This window comes from Battus philenor, unplaced genomic scaffold (assembly GCF_028537555.1).
Source record: "Battus philenor isolate CCGP_79_NKW_IND1 unplaced genomic scaffold, ilBatPhil1.0.hap1 SCAF_4, whole genome shotgun sequence".
In the NCBI taxonomy this organism is placed as follows: domain Eukaryota; kingdom Metazoa; phylum Arthropoda; class Insecta; order Lepidoptera; family Papilionidae; genus Battus; species Battus philenor.
The window spans coordinates 10,168,082-10,186,295 of NW_027181704.1; the positions used below are offsets into that span (position 1 = coordinate 10,168,082).

Genomic DNA, 18,214 nt, shown 5'->3' on the forward strand with positions numbered 1-18,214 from the left:
ATGAGAGAAGAACAAAAAATGCGAGATAATTTGTAAAAACTACACTTGCCAAATAACCGTGCCTTTTGTGTACCTTACGATTACTAAAATCTTCCTAGCATTGAACGAAATAGAAAAGTTATTTTCGTAAGTACCTGTATTTATTATAATGACATTAAATTAATAAATGAAGTGATCACTCTGAAATAAGTTTTATTAGCTTTTTTTCTACTAGACTGTTAAAAGGTCATTTAATTATGATGAATGATGAGTACGAAGTGTGACAAAGTAACTAGATAAGAAATAAAGTCAATTAGTTTATTAAAATATTATTAGTGCGTTATTTAGTCTCGCCATGGTGAAAAATATATTTATATTTTATATTTCATCGTATATAATTTTTAACTTATAATAATGTCAAAATCTTGAAATATAGTAACACATACAAAATATATCAAAAAATTATCACTGACAACGTGACCGATTAAATTAATGCTATTTATCACTCAGTAGTGAGTTTGTGTCACTATAGTCACGGTTAAACAATTTACTGAAATGTATATCTCACCTTAAATCCAACAGACGACGATATTGGTGGAAACTATCGACTAAACCGCGTTCGTAGTCACGGCAACAAAAACACGACTATTCTAAACATCGTTGGCATACAGTGACTAATGAAATAAAACTTTAAAAATTAATACAATATACGTGTAGATAACGTTAAAAACAACACCAGATAACCCTGTTGTAAATAAAGCTAATTTTATTTTATATTTAAACATTAGATAAATAATGTCAATTAAATAGATTACTTCAACAGAATTTATTTCGTGTTCAGTAAATTTAAAAACATATCATTTTCGAAGATCGAATCGCACCGTTAAAGTTGTCGAAAAATGCTACATGCAGGCCGCTTTCTACCAGTCTTATAAAAAAATCTATGGGGGAGATCTACGTCTAACAATGGTTGACCTGTGGCATATTATAATCAAGTTTTCTAAATAGATAATACGAAGTAAAATAAAAATCTAAATACACATTCCTATTGAACGTAAGCGTAACGTGGTTCGTGTGATATTCATGTTCCGGGCCAAAATATATCTTCCGAGGGAACCCACGAGCTTATTCTTCTTTTTTATTTGTTAACTAATTTTCATATATGTCGAGTACGGAATATTTTTGCTTTTCCTTTAATGTCATAAAGAGAGCCACAGGTCCATCTTGAGATTGTACCCGACATTGTACCAGACATTTCTTTTTCGATACGTTTGCCTATTGCATCATTAACCCCGTTTGTGTAATAGAAATAGTCGACAGTGTGGCGGGAAAAGGCGACTACGACAGGCTGGACAACGTCAAGCAACAAATTTCTTTCCTACTTTGTTCTTATTATCCGAACATGATTATGCCTGTCCCTGAGCTTCGCGAGTTCAATCGATTTTGAGGAATGACTGGCTGTGAACCCTGATTTTGTTAGTGAATAAGTTTCGATCTGGCCATTGTCAAACTCATTTGAAACACGAAGGAGTTGTAAATGATATCGGGAAACAGTAATTACATTTAATTACTGTATTTATATATATTATTTGACTTTACCATTGTAAAGTCAAATAATAATAAAAGACAGAATACTTTTTAATCTGTCTAAATTCACGCCGTAACGTACGCCTCAAACTATAATCTTAAAAAAAAGATGTTCCTTCGATCTTTCATATGATAGTTATTTAATATATCGAACCTAAATTTGATAATTGACTTAAAAGTTGTATATTTTATAAAAGAAAAGAAGAAATCAATTCTGGCCACTAAGAATTTTCTTATTCTTAATTTAAATATTCGTTACCTTTTATAATCTGATTGAAAGTGGTATAATAAACAAAGAATAATTCCTTAATTATCAAAATATAAGTGACGATTTTTCGTCTAATAAATCGTTTTTTGTTTACAGATTTCACAATAAATTTCCGACTAAATATCAACAGCGACGTAATTTTACCTTGATATGTCAAGTTGAAACAGAAACAATATTTTGAAAGCCTACGAAAACTTTTTTAATGCAATGTAGACGGTTCATCTATATGCTATACCAGGGGTGGTCAATCTTCGGCTCTTTAAAAGATTATTGGAGGTTCTCTATATTATTTCAATATTCAGAACAATATAAGTATATTATTTAAGTATATATAATTAATTCATTTCCCTTTTTTTTAAATGCAAACACCGATCAGTATTAACTCACCAGCATCGGAAAAAATTACTGAAAGTGCTTTCAACAAATATTAATCCAATTTTAAAGAATTGTCAGAAGTAATTTTTTAATGTTTAATAATCACATAAATTTTGTAATTTTATTAAATTTTTTAAAAACTATAAATTTTGTAAATATTATTTAAAAACTTTTATTTAAATAATAAAATGTTTAAATTAAACAATAAATAAATTGATGGCGGGTCGCCTATAATTTCAAATTTAGAATAATGGCGCGGTCTTTCAAGGCGGTTGGCTACCCCTGTTCTATACAAGACTTAGCTGAAATACCAGCCATGGAGCTATAACTGTCGCTGCGCTTTCCGCTACTAGAGCTACCATTTAATTATTAATTAACATTACTGACGACATACAATATTTTACTTTTTCAATTCTTTGAATATTGTAATGCTCAATAATCTTAATCCATAATTCCTAGCTCTTAATTTATTTCATACTTAGTAAGATGACATAAAAATTCATTTACATAATAAAAGTTAGCAAGTTAATGTCGTATGTGAATATTGTTATTAGTAATAACATAAAGATGTATTCATCTTTAGAGTATGGTATAATATGAAAGCAAATATGTATCAATAAATAGCAGTCATGTCTCTAAAACAAATTCTAGCTCTTTGACCGTTTTAAAGTTTTCCGACCATGATGGGGGCCGTGGCAAACTTCATCGTTTCCAAGCCATTACGTAGAAGTGCAGTAACCTTTCAAACATTCGAGGAACTAACGGATTTTTTTTTTGTTTTCCTGAAACGCTCATTTCACGGATTATGTTAAATTATAGCGTCGGCATTTGATAGATTCTAATATACCGTACCAAATTAATTTAATAATAAAAATAAAAAAACAATTATTAATTAAATTTACGTATTATCTAAAGTAGTCATTTAACAGGTTGAAATTTATTTTTATTTACAAATAATATTATAAATCTGAATATAGCAATCTTACTTCGAATGTAAAAACATTAAAATTAAATTCTGGATTGTGAAATATTTCTGCATTTTAATAAAGATTGTACCATCGGGAAACTTATAGTCCTAAAATGCTTATCTCTAAAAACATCATGAGTAAAAACGACACATCAGAATGAATAAAATAATTTATGGAATAATTATATTAATAATGACTTCGCACTTATCACTTTTATTATAAAAACTGCTAAGGATCATAAAACCCTTAATTATCGATTTCGTTGTAAATCGATTAACAACCGGAAAAGCTGACTACACTCGAGATCGGTCTGTGAATGACGTCACGACAAGCTGATAAGCTTTCGATCAAACATGTCATCAGTAAAGCATCCTTCTCCTAATATTCATAACTTTAGAACCTTGCACGACAACCCCAGTCCGCATTCGATCGTCGTACAACCCGCTTGCCTTACACGAAACGGACTACCCGAAAATTTCGATCCGATTCTAACGAAGCCATGGAGACAATATTTCATCAAACTAAGGTTTTCAATAAAAAATATAGCATTGCAATGTCAAAATAGATTTGTTGTTAAACGTAGTATTAGTCACGATGTTATGGTGGCAACAATTGGAGCGTGCACAGGAATATACAATTATGTTTGAAAGGGAAGAACAAAGGAGACACTATGTAGAAAACACAACAATAACTTTATCTCTTCCTACAAGAGATCCTGTACTTCAAGATAATCTCCTAATTGCTAATCTAGAACAAGTTAAAAATCTTCAAGCGTCGCTCTTTCCTATATGCAATAAAGGTAATAATGACATTAAATTTAGGGTATAAGACCACAAAAGAAGCAACATATTCTATCAATTTTTAATTATTTTAATTATTTCTAATTGCAGGTACATTCATATCGAGTTTTTTACAAAATAATATTAAGACGAACCAATTGGAAATCAACACGGATATAAGAACTTTTCGAACAACCGCCAAACTGAAAGAACCTAGAGATCTGTTCGCGTTACCCAAAGAACTGGACTGTCCCCAGCAAGCACCGCGGTGGCCGTCTGAATGTCAAGTAAGATCAGTCAATTGCATCAATCAATATAAAACATACGTCAGAAACTGTTTGAGTCTATACTCGTTCCTTTCTTTATTGTAACCGCTTATTTATTTTAATTTGTCAGTTATGAGGTAAATTAAGCATCAGTACTAATTATATTTAACAAAAAAGTCCGAAACTAAAGGAATTGAAAACAAAAATTAACATAATATCTAAAATCGCAAATTCCTATAATATATTAATAAATGATATGAAGCTGGATCGAAAATTATTTATCAAACTTTCTTTGAAATATATCATAGGCTTTGTAATACCAACGACACAATTGTTTATTGACCAGTTGCATCTCTTATTTTATTTAAAATTAATTTAATATCAATTATTATCTGCTTAATTTTTTTACTCATTTATTAATTCTTTTAGTTTAAGGCTGCATCTAGCGTAATTGTGACCGGAACAATTTTTTCAAACATGTATAATATGTTGCGTTGTTGACTTGCCTAAATAACGTAAAACATCGTTTAGTATTAATATGTACCTTAATTATTCGCCTAAATGAAGAAAATTAAAACCCCCGCCTTTCGATACTAAGATTTATTGACTATGTTATAAAATAAAATTTAGGAACAAATGTTTAGGTAGTAGAAGAAAGAATACAACATTTGAGTTGGAGTCCCGCAAGCCCGGAACCTTATTACGTTCCAACTGGAAAAGAATTGCGGCCGCAGCCTGTTGGAGAGGACGCAGGGACTGTGATATTTCAATACAATCCCATGAGCGCAGTCAACTATGTAAGTATTGCCATCTTATTATTAAAAAAAAAAAACTCAATATTATCATGTCATATATCGAACTAAATGTACTACGATAGATTGGTAAATTATGACGAAATTTCTTTGCCTTTTTAATTTATTATATTTAAAATTAGACCACGGACTGACAAGCTCAGAGTAGGACCTCCTCTAGAAAGGTGGACCTTGTTAATGTCGTCGAAAGATGATAGATAAATACATTACTACTTCTGATCGAGAAGAAGTTAATAATAATTTAAGGAGATAAAAACCAGTATAAGACGTTAATCTTTTTTTATTTTGTTTTTCTTCGTCGTCTATGTGTTATGATTCACGATCTGATCATTTTATTGTCATAAGATAAAATTTTCATGTTACGGCAATAACTGAAAAACAAATTAGATACCTTTCTGTATTATCTGTATTTATCAACATCAAACATTTCAACCGTGGTACGTTTTCTGCTGTACACACGTGTCCCCAAATATTTAGAATAAGCAATAAGGGTTGAAAGTCCAGCATTATTCTTTAACAAGATCATCTGTCCCCTTTGGGTAGACGTGCATTAGCCGGTCCATGTTCACCGTGAGGCCATTTTTTGAGCGCTATTGCAACACATTGTCTGCCAATTGCCACTTCAACTTACTTAACTACTTAACCTATTCCGCTAGGTTATGTCGGTTACTTTTTGTTAGTCTATAGATCTCCCCATTCTCGAATCGATATAAATAAATTCGGGAATAAAGGAATTCGGGGCATATCCTTATTCATGGCAAGTCGAGTATGTATTACTTGATTCTAAAACACGACGAATGGACCTCCATTAATATTAAACAATATGATGAGAGAAAAAAACAACAACGGGCGATACAGCTATATATTTCGTGCACCATGTAAAATAAGACATATTAAAATTGTTAGGGGGACCGGAAAGTAATGTCGTTTCTGTCGACATATTTTAAGGAAAAATTAATTGATTTTTACCGCTCCAGCATTGAAAATTTGTATACTAGATGGCAAAAACTTGTAGATAATAAAAGTGAATTTATTATTGATCAGAAATAAAAACTTGTTAAAAATGTAGTCGTGTGAATTAAACTTAAGAAAACGACATTACTTTCTGGTCGCCCTAATATTAATGTTAATGATTATTACTGGTTCTTATTATAACAAGCAAAATTTTAGTTCAGTCGATCTATAGTCGGCGGTTCGAGATTGTTCCTATCAGCGTGTACCAGCGCCAGTGGCGAAGATGAATTGAAATTCGAATCCAGATTTGAAAGCGGGAACCTCGCAAAGGCGATACGAATCACCTCCGCCTACTACGAATTACATTTGCGAACTGATCTTTACACCAACAGACATATGCAATGGTTTTACTTTCGCGTCACTAATACAAAGAAACAAATGATGTATAGGTTGGTTACCTTTTTTATTACTTAATGATCTATAGTTTTCTGCTCATAAATCGTAATAAATAACGTAGTTTCTAAGAAAAATAAAACACTTCCCATGTAAACATTATTTCAGTACGTGAATTTTGTACAAAATTTTCTACATAGAAATAATTTTTGAACCTAAATTTATTAGTAGATTACGATAGATACGAAGCGCAGAATTTTAATACATATAATATTTTTTTCTTTATACAGATTCTCTATAGTAAACCTATCAAAAGGAGAAAGTTTATATAATGAAGGTATGCGGCCATTATTATATTCAACAAAAGATGCCCAGCTGCATTCCATCGGATGGAGACGATGCGGTGATAATATCGCATATTACAAGAACGATCCTTCGTAAGGAAGCCTTACTATTTTTAACGCCAAAAATGCTATTTCCTTTCATAACAGAATTGTCTAATTATTATATAAGTACGATACATGCTTACGACAAAACATCAATGCACTTAAAATGGTTTGTTATAAATTATTTTTCTTATTTACTAAAATAATATGATACTTAACGGATTTAAGATTATGGTAATAACGGTCAAAAATAAATAATTAACTTTAATTGGGGCTTCATAGTCGCTCAACGAGCAATGGAGAGAACTACGCTTGGGATTTCTATAGGAGGATGAATCGGGAATAAGGAGATCCGTATACGAATAAAAGTATCCGGAACAGCCCAGCGGATTGGCAAGTTAAAGTGGCAATGGGCAGGCCACGTAGGGCGCAGAACAGAAGGTTGCTGAGGCCTTAAACTCAGGTGTGGAACCCACGGGGACCTAGCGCAACATAGAACGTTCTCCCACAAAGTAGACGTATGAACTTGTGATATTGATAAATGATCTTTATTTTTATAGATGTGAAGAAGAAGAACAATTTCCAAGCTATACTTTAACATTTAACATAGAATTTCCACATAACAACGACGCTGTTTACATCGCTCACTGCTATCCTTACACGTATTCAGATTTGCAAGAATACTTGTCGAGATTACAGGCGCATCCTGTTAAATCAATGTATTCTAAACTGAGACTTCTCTGCCGGACTTTAGCAGGAAATAATGTATACTATCTTACAATAACTGCTCCACAAAATACTAATGAAAACGAACAAAAGGTAAGTAGTGCAAAATATTACTACTATTGTTACTAAAGTGCTACAAAAACTACTGTACCGCGCCTTGGGTATGGGCGCGGCGAGACGAGGGTGTGTATCGGCCGCACTCGTTCGTCGGTCCGCCGTCAACACTCGGCGGCGCTTACCATCTTTTTTCCTCGGTCTCCACGTCGCCGAGATTTCCTGAGACGCATCTTATTTACAGTTTAAGTACAGCAGTTTCAACGCTATAGTCTACTAGTCACCTAGACAAAAATATTAATAAGCAAAGATTAATAATTTAGATCTGCAATTAGCCGGTTAATCGTTTTTAGACTTATGATACTATAAATTGTAATTTGCACTATTTCTGGATCTGCCATAGGTCGGATACATGACTGACGTCTATAGACCAAATTGGGTATTAATCCGCCAATGCCTTATCTAAGCTCCATATTAGCGGTAGTCAACTTATTTAAAAACAAACACGATGATATGTTTATACAGTTTTTTCTTATACGGATAGAAAAGAGAAAAAAAATTGACAGATATTAGCGTTATAATAACATAATTAAATTATTTTAATCACTATTTAACAATTATCTTACTCAATTTTTCATAACCAGGGCTGTCATATTAACATTTTTATGCAATTAATTAAATTTTCATCCGTAAGACTTGACCTAAATTGGTTTTTAATATATAGCATGAAATAAATCGTGGTCTAACTTAGATGCGTCGATTCAAAAGAAGGTTTTAACTAAGTGTGTGCTAAGTGTGTATTGTATATTTAAAAATCTACAGCGATCTCATCACAGATCAACCTAAGCATTCACGCGCCCACGTGCGCGTGGTTGTCCACCAATTTAATTACCGAGCAATGTAATGTCGGCCTTACTCCTGTTCTTTATATGTAAACTTTGAAGTGAAAAGTGGTATTGATTTATTATTTCTTCATAAAAAGTGAAATTTTAATTACCTATATGCATATGCAAAGATATAGATGGAAGATGTAATAGTCAAGGTCGCTGGATGTCACTGAATATCGATAATCCAAGACTATTCAACGTGGCAGTCTTTGGGGGATGGCCTATGCCTTGCAGTGAGCGTCTATTAGATGCTATAATAATAACATTAACAGATACAGCACATATGCAAATGCACCATCTACTATATCTATGTAATATGAATTTATGAATATGTTTAAAACAAAGTATAACTAAAAATGACATCTGTTAATGTGATCTCTTGTAGAAAAAAAAAGCTGTAATCATCACAGCACGCGTCCACCCCGGCGAAACGCCCTCCTCGTGGATGATGAAAGGTTTCATGGATTATTTAACGGGAGATACGAATCAAGCGCGTGAATTGAGAGAGAAATTCATTTTCAAATTAGTGCCAATGCTGAATCCGGACGGTGTGAGTTACGGTCTAATAATTACTAGTTTTAAATGAGCCATTCAAAAAACACTTTATTGTTATTATTATTATAGGTGATTGTCGGTAACAATCGTTGCTCATTGACCGGAAAGGATCTGAATAGACAGTACAGGACGGTGATAAGAGAAACCTACCCGCCAGTGTGGCATACTAAAGTTATGATAAGAAGGTAAAATAAACAAATCTAAAAGTTCTAAGAAAATATGATTGACATGGTTAAATTATAAAAGAGAAAATTTACAAAGATTTTCTCTTTTGTGATTACTAATAGCTTCGTAATCTTTGTAAAATTTCCATTCTCTTATCTGCTTTTTTACGTTCAAATAAACAAGGAGAGAGCGGATCTTACGTAATCAAAGCCGTGCTAGTCGATATCTTAGTAACATATTTATTGTGCTCGTTATAAAATATGAAATGAAAATAATATGTATGTATAAATAGAAGTGCTAGTATGTCTCCTAACTTTTCAATAAAGGTCAGATAAAGCGCAGAACTAATTGCCGCTGAGGGCTTAAAAGATGGACACAGACGACTTTGTTAAGTTCGGTGGGGATCGCTAAATACAGGACGCTTCCCACCAGTCAATTAATTATGATGTAATTTATGTTTATAGCTTGCTTTCAAATAAAATAATGCCATATTAAAATCATGTATACCTTCACATTGCTACTGATAATCAAGGAGGAATTCATAACGATTAAATGAGATCAAAAGTCATCCCAGAAAGCCCAACTAGGAATCTATGGATGAGGCCCCTGTCCAGCAGTAGATGTCTTAGGACTGAATTGATGAATGATGATCTGCGAGTATGTTTTTGATTTTGTATCTAGTTTAATAATACGGAACGTTCATGTAAAATAATATATTTCATTTTTAATTACAAGATGATAACAAAATGAATAAATATTGCAAATTGAATAATTATTATTTAGATTGCAGGAAGAATGCGGAGTAGCAATGTATGTAGACTTGCATGCACATTCAAGAAAACATAACGTATTTATATATGGCTGCGAAAGCCGAAGGAATTCTGACAGACATTTACAAGAGCAGGTGTTTCCTTTAATGTTACATAAGAACGCTGCTGATAAGGTAACGGTAAAAACTTAAGTATTATATAAGGTTACTCAAAAGAAAGTTAACATTTGCCTGCAATTGCTTACGGGGTTCAATTACAGGCTAATTTGTTCAACGATTTTATATTTTCACAAGTCTTTGTTTTGAAAATGGTATTATTGAATACAGCATAATTATCTTTTCAATTTACTGGACACTTAATATAACTGACGCTATCGGCGTGTAAAAAGTTCAAGCCAAATTAATGAAATTGCTGGTGTGAATTGCAACTCATCGAGCCGTGACTTAGTTGTTTAGGGCAACCACGATCAATACATTGTAATGCTAGCAAAACCCCGGTACTGTGTTTTAAGTATGCACGGAGCGAGATGAAAGAGGCCGATCCGGTACGTCAACGTTCATTCTCCTTTTTCCTGTATGGTTTTACTGTGGTTTCGGCACCATAAACGCCCATCCAGAGGTGTCATTGGGGCCTTGGAGGCAAGAGCTTGGTGGCCATCCAAAGATATCTGGTTGAAAGGCTGAAGCAATGTGCTTGAGGCTTGAGAGGGAGCCCTCAACATTGGTTATTATAAGTGAGTTCAGGCTAACCTCTTACAAAGCTATGCAGCCTCAAACTTAGCAGGATTTGTTAATGACGAATAAAACCATCACATATTTATGAATTTCTCTAAAGCAACGATTCTTATTTTGCAGAATTTGTCTTAAGATCGCTAAATTTCCATTTTTTAAATGTACTCGCAAAAACTAAATATACCCGCTTTTCTCTGGCATTGCGTTCACTCGGCTAAACAAATGTGAACTTTCTTCTGAGACTACATTTTAAAAAAATATAAAAATCATTTATATCATGTATGAATTTTCTTGCAGTTTTCCTTCGAAAACTGCAAATTTCGTATACAGCGCAGCAAAGAGGGCACTGGTAGAGTTGTTGTTTGGATGTTAGGAATCTCTAACAGCTATACTATGGAAGCGTCCTTCGGCGGTACCGAATTAGGAAGCAGAATGTCAACCCATTTCTCGGTGCAGGACTACGAAAGTCTTGGGCGAACTTTTTGTGAAACTCTGTTAGATTTTTACGATGATGATCCAAGTAAAGAAAGGTTGAGAAATAAAATAGTTGCCCGACTGATAAAGGAAGGTTCTAATGCAGACGAACCGACTAACATTGATCTCTCGGATTATTCCAGGTTTGAATTGGTACTAACTGAATTTACTTTTTGTGTTTACGATAACATTAATTGTTTTTTGTAACCTTGTACCACAGTGATGAAGGAGATACATCTAGCAGCAGTTCAGACGCTGGTGTAATGAAAGAAAGAGTTGAAGTTAGTCACCCAGCCCCTCCCCCTTCTCCCTATTTCCCTGATGAAAATAAACACAACAATAACGTAAGTCTAAAAAGATACCAAATCTAAACTACCTTTATAATTTTGTTAATGTACAGAACGATTTATTTTAGAAACCTCTAAAACAACGGATAAAGTTAGATAAATTTAAAACAGACAAAAGGAGAACAAAACGAGAAACTATAAAGGTAATTTATAACACCGTATAGAAAAAAATGGATAAATGCATGATTAAATTAAATAAAGTTAAAAAAATTGATTGAGATTTTATCAGAAAATGGAGAGTTAAGGAATAAAATATTATTTATTCCAGGTGTCACGAACTATTGTAGACCTAACATCAGATGCCTTATCTGATGCTTCATCCGATGAATCTTCGGATGACAATAGAAGTCCTGTAAGAAGGGTTCACAAACTGCTTTCAGCCGCCAAGGTCAATCCCAAAAGAAAAAAGAAAATGCCTCCAGAACTTAGAATATTCCCAGTTCCGGTACAATTTTATCAATACCTACTAATAAATATTATGTAAATTTTGCTTGGTTATAATACTGTTTTTTTAGACAAGTGATTCTCCAATAAATTCTGATCGAGAAAAAAAAACATCGAAATACAACCGACCACGCAGTGTATCAATGTTCAATGAACGCGTTGGAAAACCAAGACTGAGTCCCGCTTCTTGGCATCAGTTCAAACATTTACCACCGCCAAAGTACGTTGCTTTATTAATAATACATTTTTCACCAGAGATTGAGAAATCTGATTCATATTTACCTAAGGTTATGTTTTATACTTTTAAGAAAACTGGTCTTTATGTGATTAACAATAGGAACTGTTTTCAATGTTTGCACTAACACTTCAAAGGATGTAGTTTCTCACGTTATAATAGATTAGTTAATTTTTCATATACAGTAGCAATTTCCACACCAAACCAAAACTTGAATTCAATGGAATATGCATTGGAATATCCCAAACTGTGCTTAATACATGGTCATCTAATTAAAAAGCTACAAGGTGATGGATAATAGACATCAAAGCTTTGAAGAGTCAAATAGACAATTAAAGACTTTTAACCTATTCTCTATCATCATGTATAAAGAGATGACTTTGAAATCTATCATAATAATTTATATTTTCTATTGGAATACATGCTCTTAACTTCTGACACTACAAAGTCTGCACGGACAGATAGTAAAAAATAATTAATTTTCATATACAGCAATCATAAAATTATTTCTGAAACCATTGATTTTTGAATAGAGAGAAAACATTTATTGATTACTGCAAATGAGCTACTCATTTACCACTTTAAAACTTTGACTTGATTTACAAACTTTGTGTGAGTGAGTGTCTGTCTCTCTGTTACTTCAGTTTATTAATAGAAATATATAACACCAAATACTACATTAAATGAAACATAGAATTTAGTTCAATATGTATATTAACTATTTTTATGAATTACCTACTATTTGTAAATAATAATTTTTATTTAGATTAACAATTTTTAATAAGATTATAAGAATAAGGATTTTTTAATATTATTTTTCTTGCAGGTATCTCTCAGAAATAAAAAGTAGGCATGTGCGTCCTACAGAACTTCATATAAAGCTAAATTCATTAAAGAAAAATGTTTGGACTGGCATGCAAAATAATGAAAAAGCGCCTTTATCATGGGGTATTTCAAGTTTTGCATTAAATTCATACTTCACAGACAGTGAATCATTGCTCAGGTAAAATTCACTCAGAGTATGTAATCATGACTAGAGATTGAAATAGGCAGAATCATTTCTGGCACATCTATGCTCTGACTTTGACCACATTCTACCAAATATTATTCATACATCAATTTACTAAATAAAGTTACAACCGACTAGATCCAAAATCCCTCCTTTAAATGTTTAGATTTTCTGGAATTTTATTTTCACATTCTTGATCTCCGACTAAAATAAAAACATTAAAAAGGAACATGAACAAACCACACACTAATTAATTTTTATATTCTTTGTTCTTATTATTAGTGTATCCTCCTCTGGGAGTATTCACTAGCTTTTAGGATACTCATAAACAAATTTTGTCATAGAACATTAAAATAATTTTATCCTAGCCATGATGCAGCACAGTTTCTGATCATAATTATAGACTATATATAATAGCATCTCCAGACAGAAGTGATATATTATAAAATTACTTATTAACTCCTAAACTCCTAAGAATATAAAAAGCATAGTTTTATTTTCGTTAACCTAGGTCTTGTTCAAAAAAACTAGAGACATTAGACAATGATTTCACAAAACCTGCAGAGGAAAAGAAAAAGAAAAAATCCAAAAATAAAAAGATTCCTTTAAATGCCTCAAACAATGAAGAAGTAATAGAAAGTAAACCAATAAAGTTTAATAAGAAAAAAGGAAAGTGAGTAGTTACATGATTAAATATGTTATATTGTGTTATTATAAGTAGTTATACAGTGTTAAGGTTTTTAAAATTTTTTGATAATTTTTAGATTAAGACATGCCAAATCAGAAAGTTTGAGTCATGTAAATAATACAAGCTTTACAGATATACCTAGGAATACAAATCTACCACAAAAAATTAGTGAAAGTAAGAACATGAAAACCTTTAGAAAAAGTGCTTTTGTTGCCAGTGCCATCCAAAATAAGAAGACTGTTACTAGTAAAATATACAGCTCCCCGATCACAGAAAATTCTGACTCGGATGACTTAATAAAAACTAGGAAAAAAATTAAAAAAAGGACTAAAATTGTCAGAAGTAAACTACAGAAAGCTGCTACAGAAGTCAAAATGAAAAATGCATAGATCTTTAAATACAATGAATTCATATTGTAAAAACCTCTAGTAATATTTTAAGTCTTATTCAGGGCCAGATTTACAATTTAGACCTTACTGCCATTTAGTAATTACAAGAAAGATATTATAATGTCATTACTGTACTATATGTGTGTGTATATACATGTGTATATACATATATTCAAAACGCAGCATGGGCGGCCCAACACCATAGTCAAGGTTGTTATCATTTCAAGGTCAAAATATTTATATATATGTGTGTGTATGTGCATGTAAGTGTGTATACTGTGTATATATTTATATCATTTTATATATTAATTAGGTAATGATCCATGAATATCATTCAAGTATAGAACTAAAACAGAATAATTACTCCAAGGATTTAACAAGTCAAAATAGAATCATTAACATATTTTCTTAGTCTTTATTTCAAAATTATAAAAAATTATTTTAATGCACAGGATAATCAAGTGGAAACAACCTAATTTGGGTTTTTTCAGTACAAATAATGTTTATATTGAATAAAAAGAATTCCATGCATATAAAAAATACAGTACTATTATTTTAATGCTTACCATATTGTTCTAACTTCTCCTTGTTCTTGGTTGATTGTTATAGTTTTAACTGTGTCTAAATTTTGTTAATAAGCCTGAATGTTATTTACCCTAGTAAAATCTGGCCCTGTTCATATGAATGCAATAGTGATATTAGCATGGTTTTGTATTTATAATCAATTAGAATATGTTTTATTATTAAAAATTATTATTATGTAATACAAATTTGTCAACTGCAATAAATAGATAATTAAAAGAGTTTTATTAAATCACATTTATATCACATAGTTATATAGGAATATAGTTATTAAAATATTATAACTATCTTGCTATATAAAAAGTAACAAAATGGTTTAACAAAATATCTCTGTAAATGTTATTATCTCAGGGCACACTTTTGCTAGCATAGCATATAGCCACACTTTGTGTATTGCTTAAAACAGGCACAAACCAATATGCATCATGTGTTCGCTCAAAAGGATTTACAAATATTTATAGCTTACAACAAAATAATGCCAGCAAACTTTGATATTCTTTAAATGTTAAACTTACACAAAATAGTTTTTGTTACAATTAGTTCTTAATTCTTAGTAATGAGAGTGAAAAAAGCCTTAGAAAATTTGATAGCCTAAAAAGCATATCAACTTACTATATTGTCACAATGATGAGTTCTTCTCTGTTAGAAGATAAAGTAACCGCAATTTAACAACAATGATTTTTATCGTAATAGATGAAAAATTTCTATGAGCCAGATAAGTACCATTATTGTACATATTTAAATTAAACGTAATTTATTTGTCGGATTATTTTTATTACAATAGCTAATGCTAATATCAACCTTTGAATATATAAAAACAATATTTACGCCAAATTTTATTACGTTACTTTATAAAAATGTTTTAACCACATACATCTGAAAACCATATACTTACATATGAAAAACAGCACAAGTTTAAATTAACGTACGGAGATATTTTCTAAAAAATGAACACAACAACTTTGTATAAAAATGGAATATTACTTACAAATGTTTTATTTTTACTTACATTAACTATTGTTAAAATCTCCTAATACTTCTTAAAAATTTTAAATACAAATATAAACATTTCAAAACTTTCACAACTTTGATAGATAATGTCACATTGACTTATTTCTGTATTTTTCTAATACAACACCTTGCTCGTTTCGGCTATTTAGGTAAATAATAATGATTATACCATAAACAAATTCATGTGACTAATATCTACATTGCAATAACTTAAAAAAATGTAGAATTTAAAGATATCAGACTATAACTAATCTGTCAACACAACTAAGAACATACAACATTCTAATAGGTACTTGACCAATGGTATACGTCACTCAAAAATTTTCGCTAACAAATACATAAAAACATTGCAGACATAGCTACGTAATTTTCGGGTTAAAGTAAAGTTTAAGTAGGAGATAAGTGCCGTTAAGACACTAAACCTTAATTTTTAAAAGTTACAGTCATTGTTTTAACACCAAAATTTTCAAAACAATGAATAAAAAAAAATCGTATGTATCACTTATTTTATAGGAGAAAGTACTGATGGACGTAAACAGGGATTTGATAGGTATTTCAAAATATCTACATTTTCTTATCGTAGAGTAACGTATTGAGTTGTTTTCTGGATTTAAACATGGTCGCATATACACCGATGACCATTAACTCTAGTCTTCTAACATTTAAATGAAGATGAATAAGATAACTTGTAACTATATCAGAACAAAGTGCCTTTACAATTTTGTCTTCGATCGCGAGCGCTGGTTAACGCTGTTCATGCGAAATTAATAATAAATCCTGTGATTACCGAATGAAACCTATTAAAGCTTATTTTGAGGGCATGGGTAGATCTTTTAACATACAAAGCATCGAAAAGTGAGATGTTGGATTGCATTATTATTCTGAGAGGACACTGTGTTAACGAATAAAGTGAAATTCTTAAAAGCATTTTATATCTTTGGAGAGATTTGGATGTTATAGTATTTGCAGTCCCGTTTGTTGCTTTGTTAAAATATAAGTACATAAGTGTGTCAAAATATTAAATCAAAGAATTATTACTGTTTGATTAAGATATTTTAAGTTAACATACATTTGTTAGCCAAGATGTTTGGGTTAAATTGGAAGTCGATGAACAAAACGAGGACGTCACTGTTGTTGTTGCGGGAAAAGCTAATATTCTTAGTTCTCCTGCGTTAGAAAATTGAAGAGCATTACTTAGTCTTACGCTTGATGATGTATACCCTGGAGTCTGAGGATCTCCTGTTATTGGATTAAACGGACCACATCTGGTTTTTGCAAGAATACATGATGTAACATTTGTGTAAAATCGAACGTTATCAGCGTCCAACGTTATATTTATTCCAGTTCTTGCTTCTCGTGTACACTGAGTTATCTAAAAAAATACGAAAGCAAAGGTAAAATAATATAATTTTACTTCTGGATAACTATCATTATCAAACAAAAAAATTGTAAGAAAAATAAGCTGAATTGAATAAAAAAATATTTTTTTTAAATAAAAACTAATAGTCCTTTAATCTATAATAATGATAAAAGTATGTACGATTGTTCAACTACCAGATTAATAGAGTTGACTCTTCGCAAACACCGTACAAAGTCGCAATATCCCATGTAACATCCAGATGGCTGGACATTGAGGGCTGAAGTTGATAATGCCTGTTGATAAAAATTGTTTACAGTTATCAGACATGAAAACATGTGATTTTCTTATCCAGGATAAATATGTATCCATCCCGCGTTAATTCGATTAAAATGTTTTATATTTGTGTTCCTCATTTTAAACTAGAATAGAAAAAGTTAATGTTACTTTGCCAAATCCTAAATAGAAATTAGGACACATAGTTTAATTACCATTATCGCTGTTGCACAATTTCCGTAAGAAGTATTTGTGAAATATTGTATGGCACAAACACTTAATGCGTTTAACTCTTGTGGTCCCTACAAAAATAAAAAACAATGCATTTTTATCATAAATATCTTTTTACGCCACATGATTTAATCGGAAATGAAAAAAAAAGTGTTTTAGCTAACCTCGGGCATAGAGGTGACTCTTGAAAAGCACGTTATACATCCATCTCTGAGAGTAACATTAGTTGGTTGCGCTGTGCTACAAACTAGATTCAATAAATTCTGTAGCTGTGGCCTATAAACAGATAAACTGTTTAAAACCTATTTATTATTTTATATCATTGAACGATACACTACTTACCCATTAGAAGGACATAAACGTGTTAATTTTTGCGTTTTCCATTGCAATATTTTATTTTTTACATTTCCGAAATCAAATATACCATTACTAGCTACACCAACCTGAAATTCATTACAAAATACGGAGTGTAACTTATAAATACTATATTTTATATTACATTCCCATTTTGCATTT

General features: G+C 31.4%; 3 protein-coding genes across 3 annotated transcripts in view; 1 reads left to right on the plus strand and 2 right to left on the minus strand.

Annotated features, from left to right (window-relative positions):
* The window catches only part of Nadsyn (NAD synthetase), a 31,518-nt gene extending 15,549 nt beyond the window's left edge, over positions 1-15,969 (minus strand). Inside the window, exon 1 of the mRNA XM_068771620.1 lies at positions 15,833-15,969. The gene's annotated coding sequence lies outside the window, so the exon portion shown is untranslated. The remainder of the gene's footprint in view (positions 1-15,832) is intronic.
* On the plus strand, positions 3,772-14,248 carry Nna1 (Nna1 carboxypeptidase). Its single transcript, XM_068771898.1, has 17 exons — positions 3,772-3,976; positions 4,068-4,243; positions 4,867-5,019; positions 6,205-6,437; positions 6,672-6,818; positions 7,328-7,586; positions 8,820-8,984; positions 9,059-9,174; positions 9,938-10,097; positions 10,953-11,272; positions 11,350-11,473; positions 11,545-11,619; positions 11,745-11,921; positions 11,992-12,140; positions 12,982-13,158; positions 13,676-13,837; positions 13,929-14,248. Exons 1-17 carry the CDS (start codon positions 3,772-3,774, stop codon positions 14,239-14,241), a joined length of 3,111 nt encoding a protein of 1,036 aa, XP_068627999.1. The 3' UTR covers positions 14,242-14,248.
* An 874-nt stretch (positions 15,970-16,843) lies between the features above and the next one.
* Positions 16,844-17,916, minus strand: LOC137929010 (uncharacterized). The gene is made up of 4 exons (XM_068772024.1): positions 17,863-17,916; positions 17,683-17,769; positions 17,389-17,487; positions 16,844-17,206 (listed from the first exon to the last, which is right to left on the minus strand). The coding sequence occupies exons 1-4, from the start codon at positions 17,869-17,871 to the stop codon at positions 16,895-16,897; spliced, it is 507 nt and encodes a 168-aa protein (XP_068628125.1). The 5' UTR covers positions 17,872-17,916; the 3' UTR covers positions 16,844-16,894.
* Between the last annotated feature and the right edge of the window lie 298 nt (positions 17,917-18,214).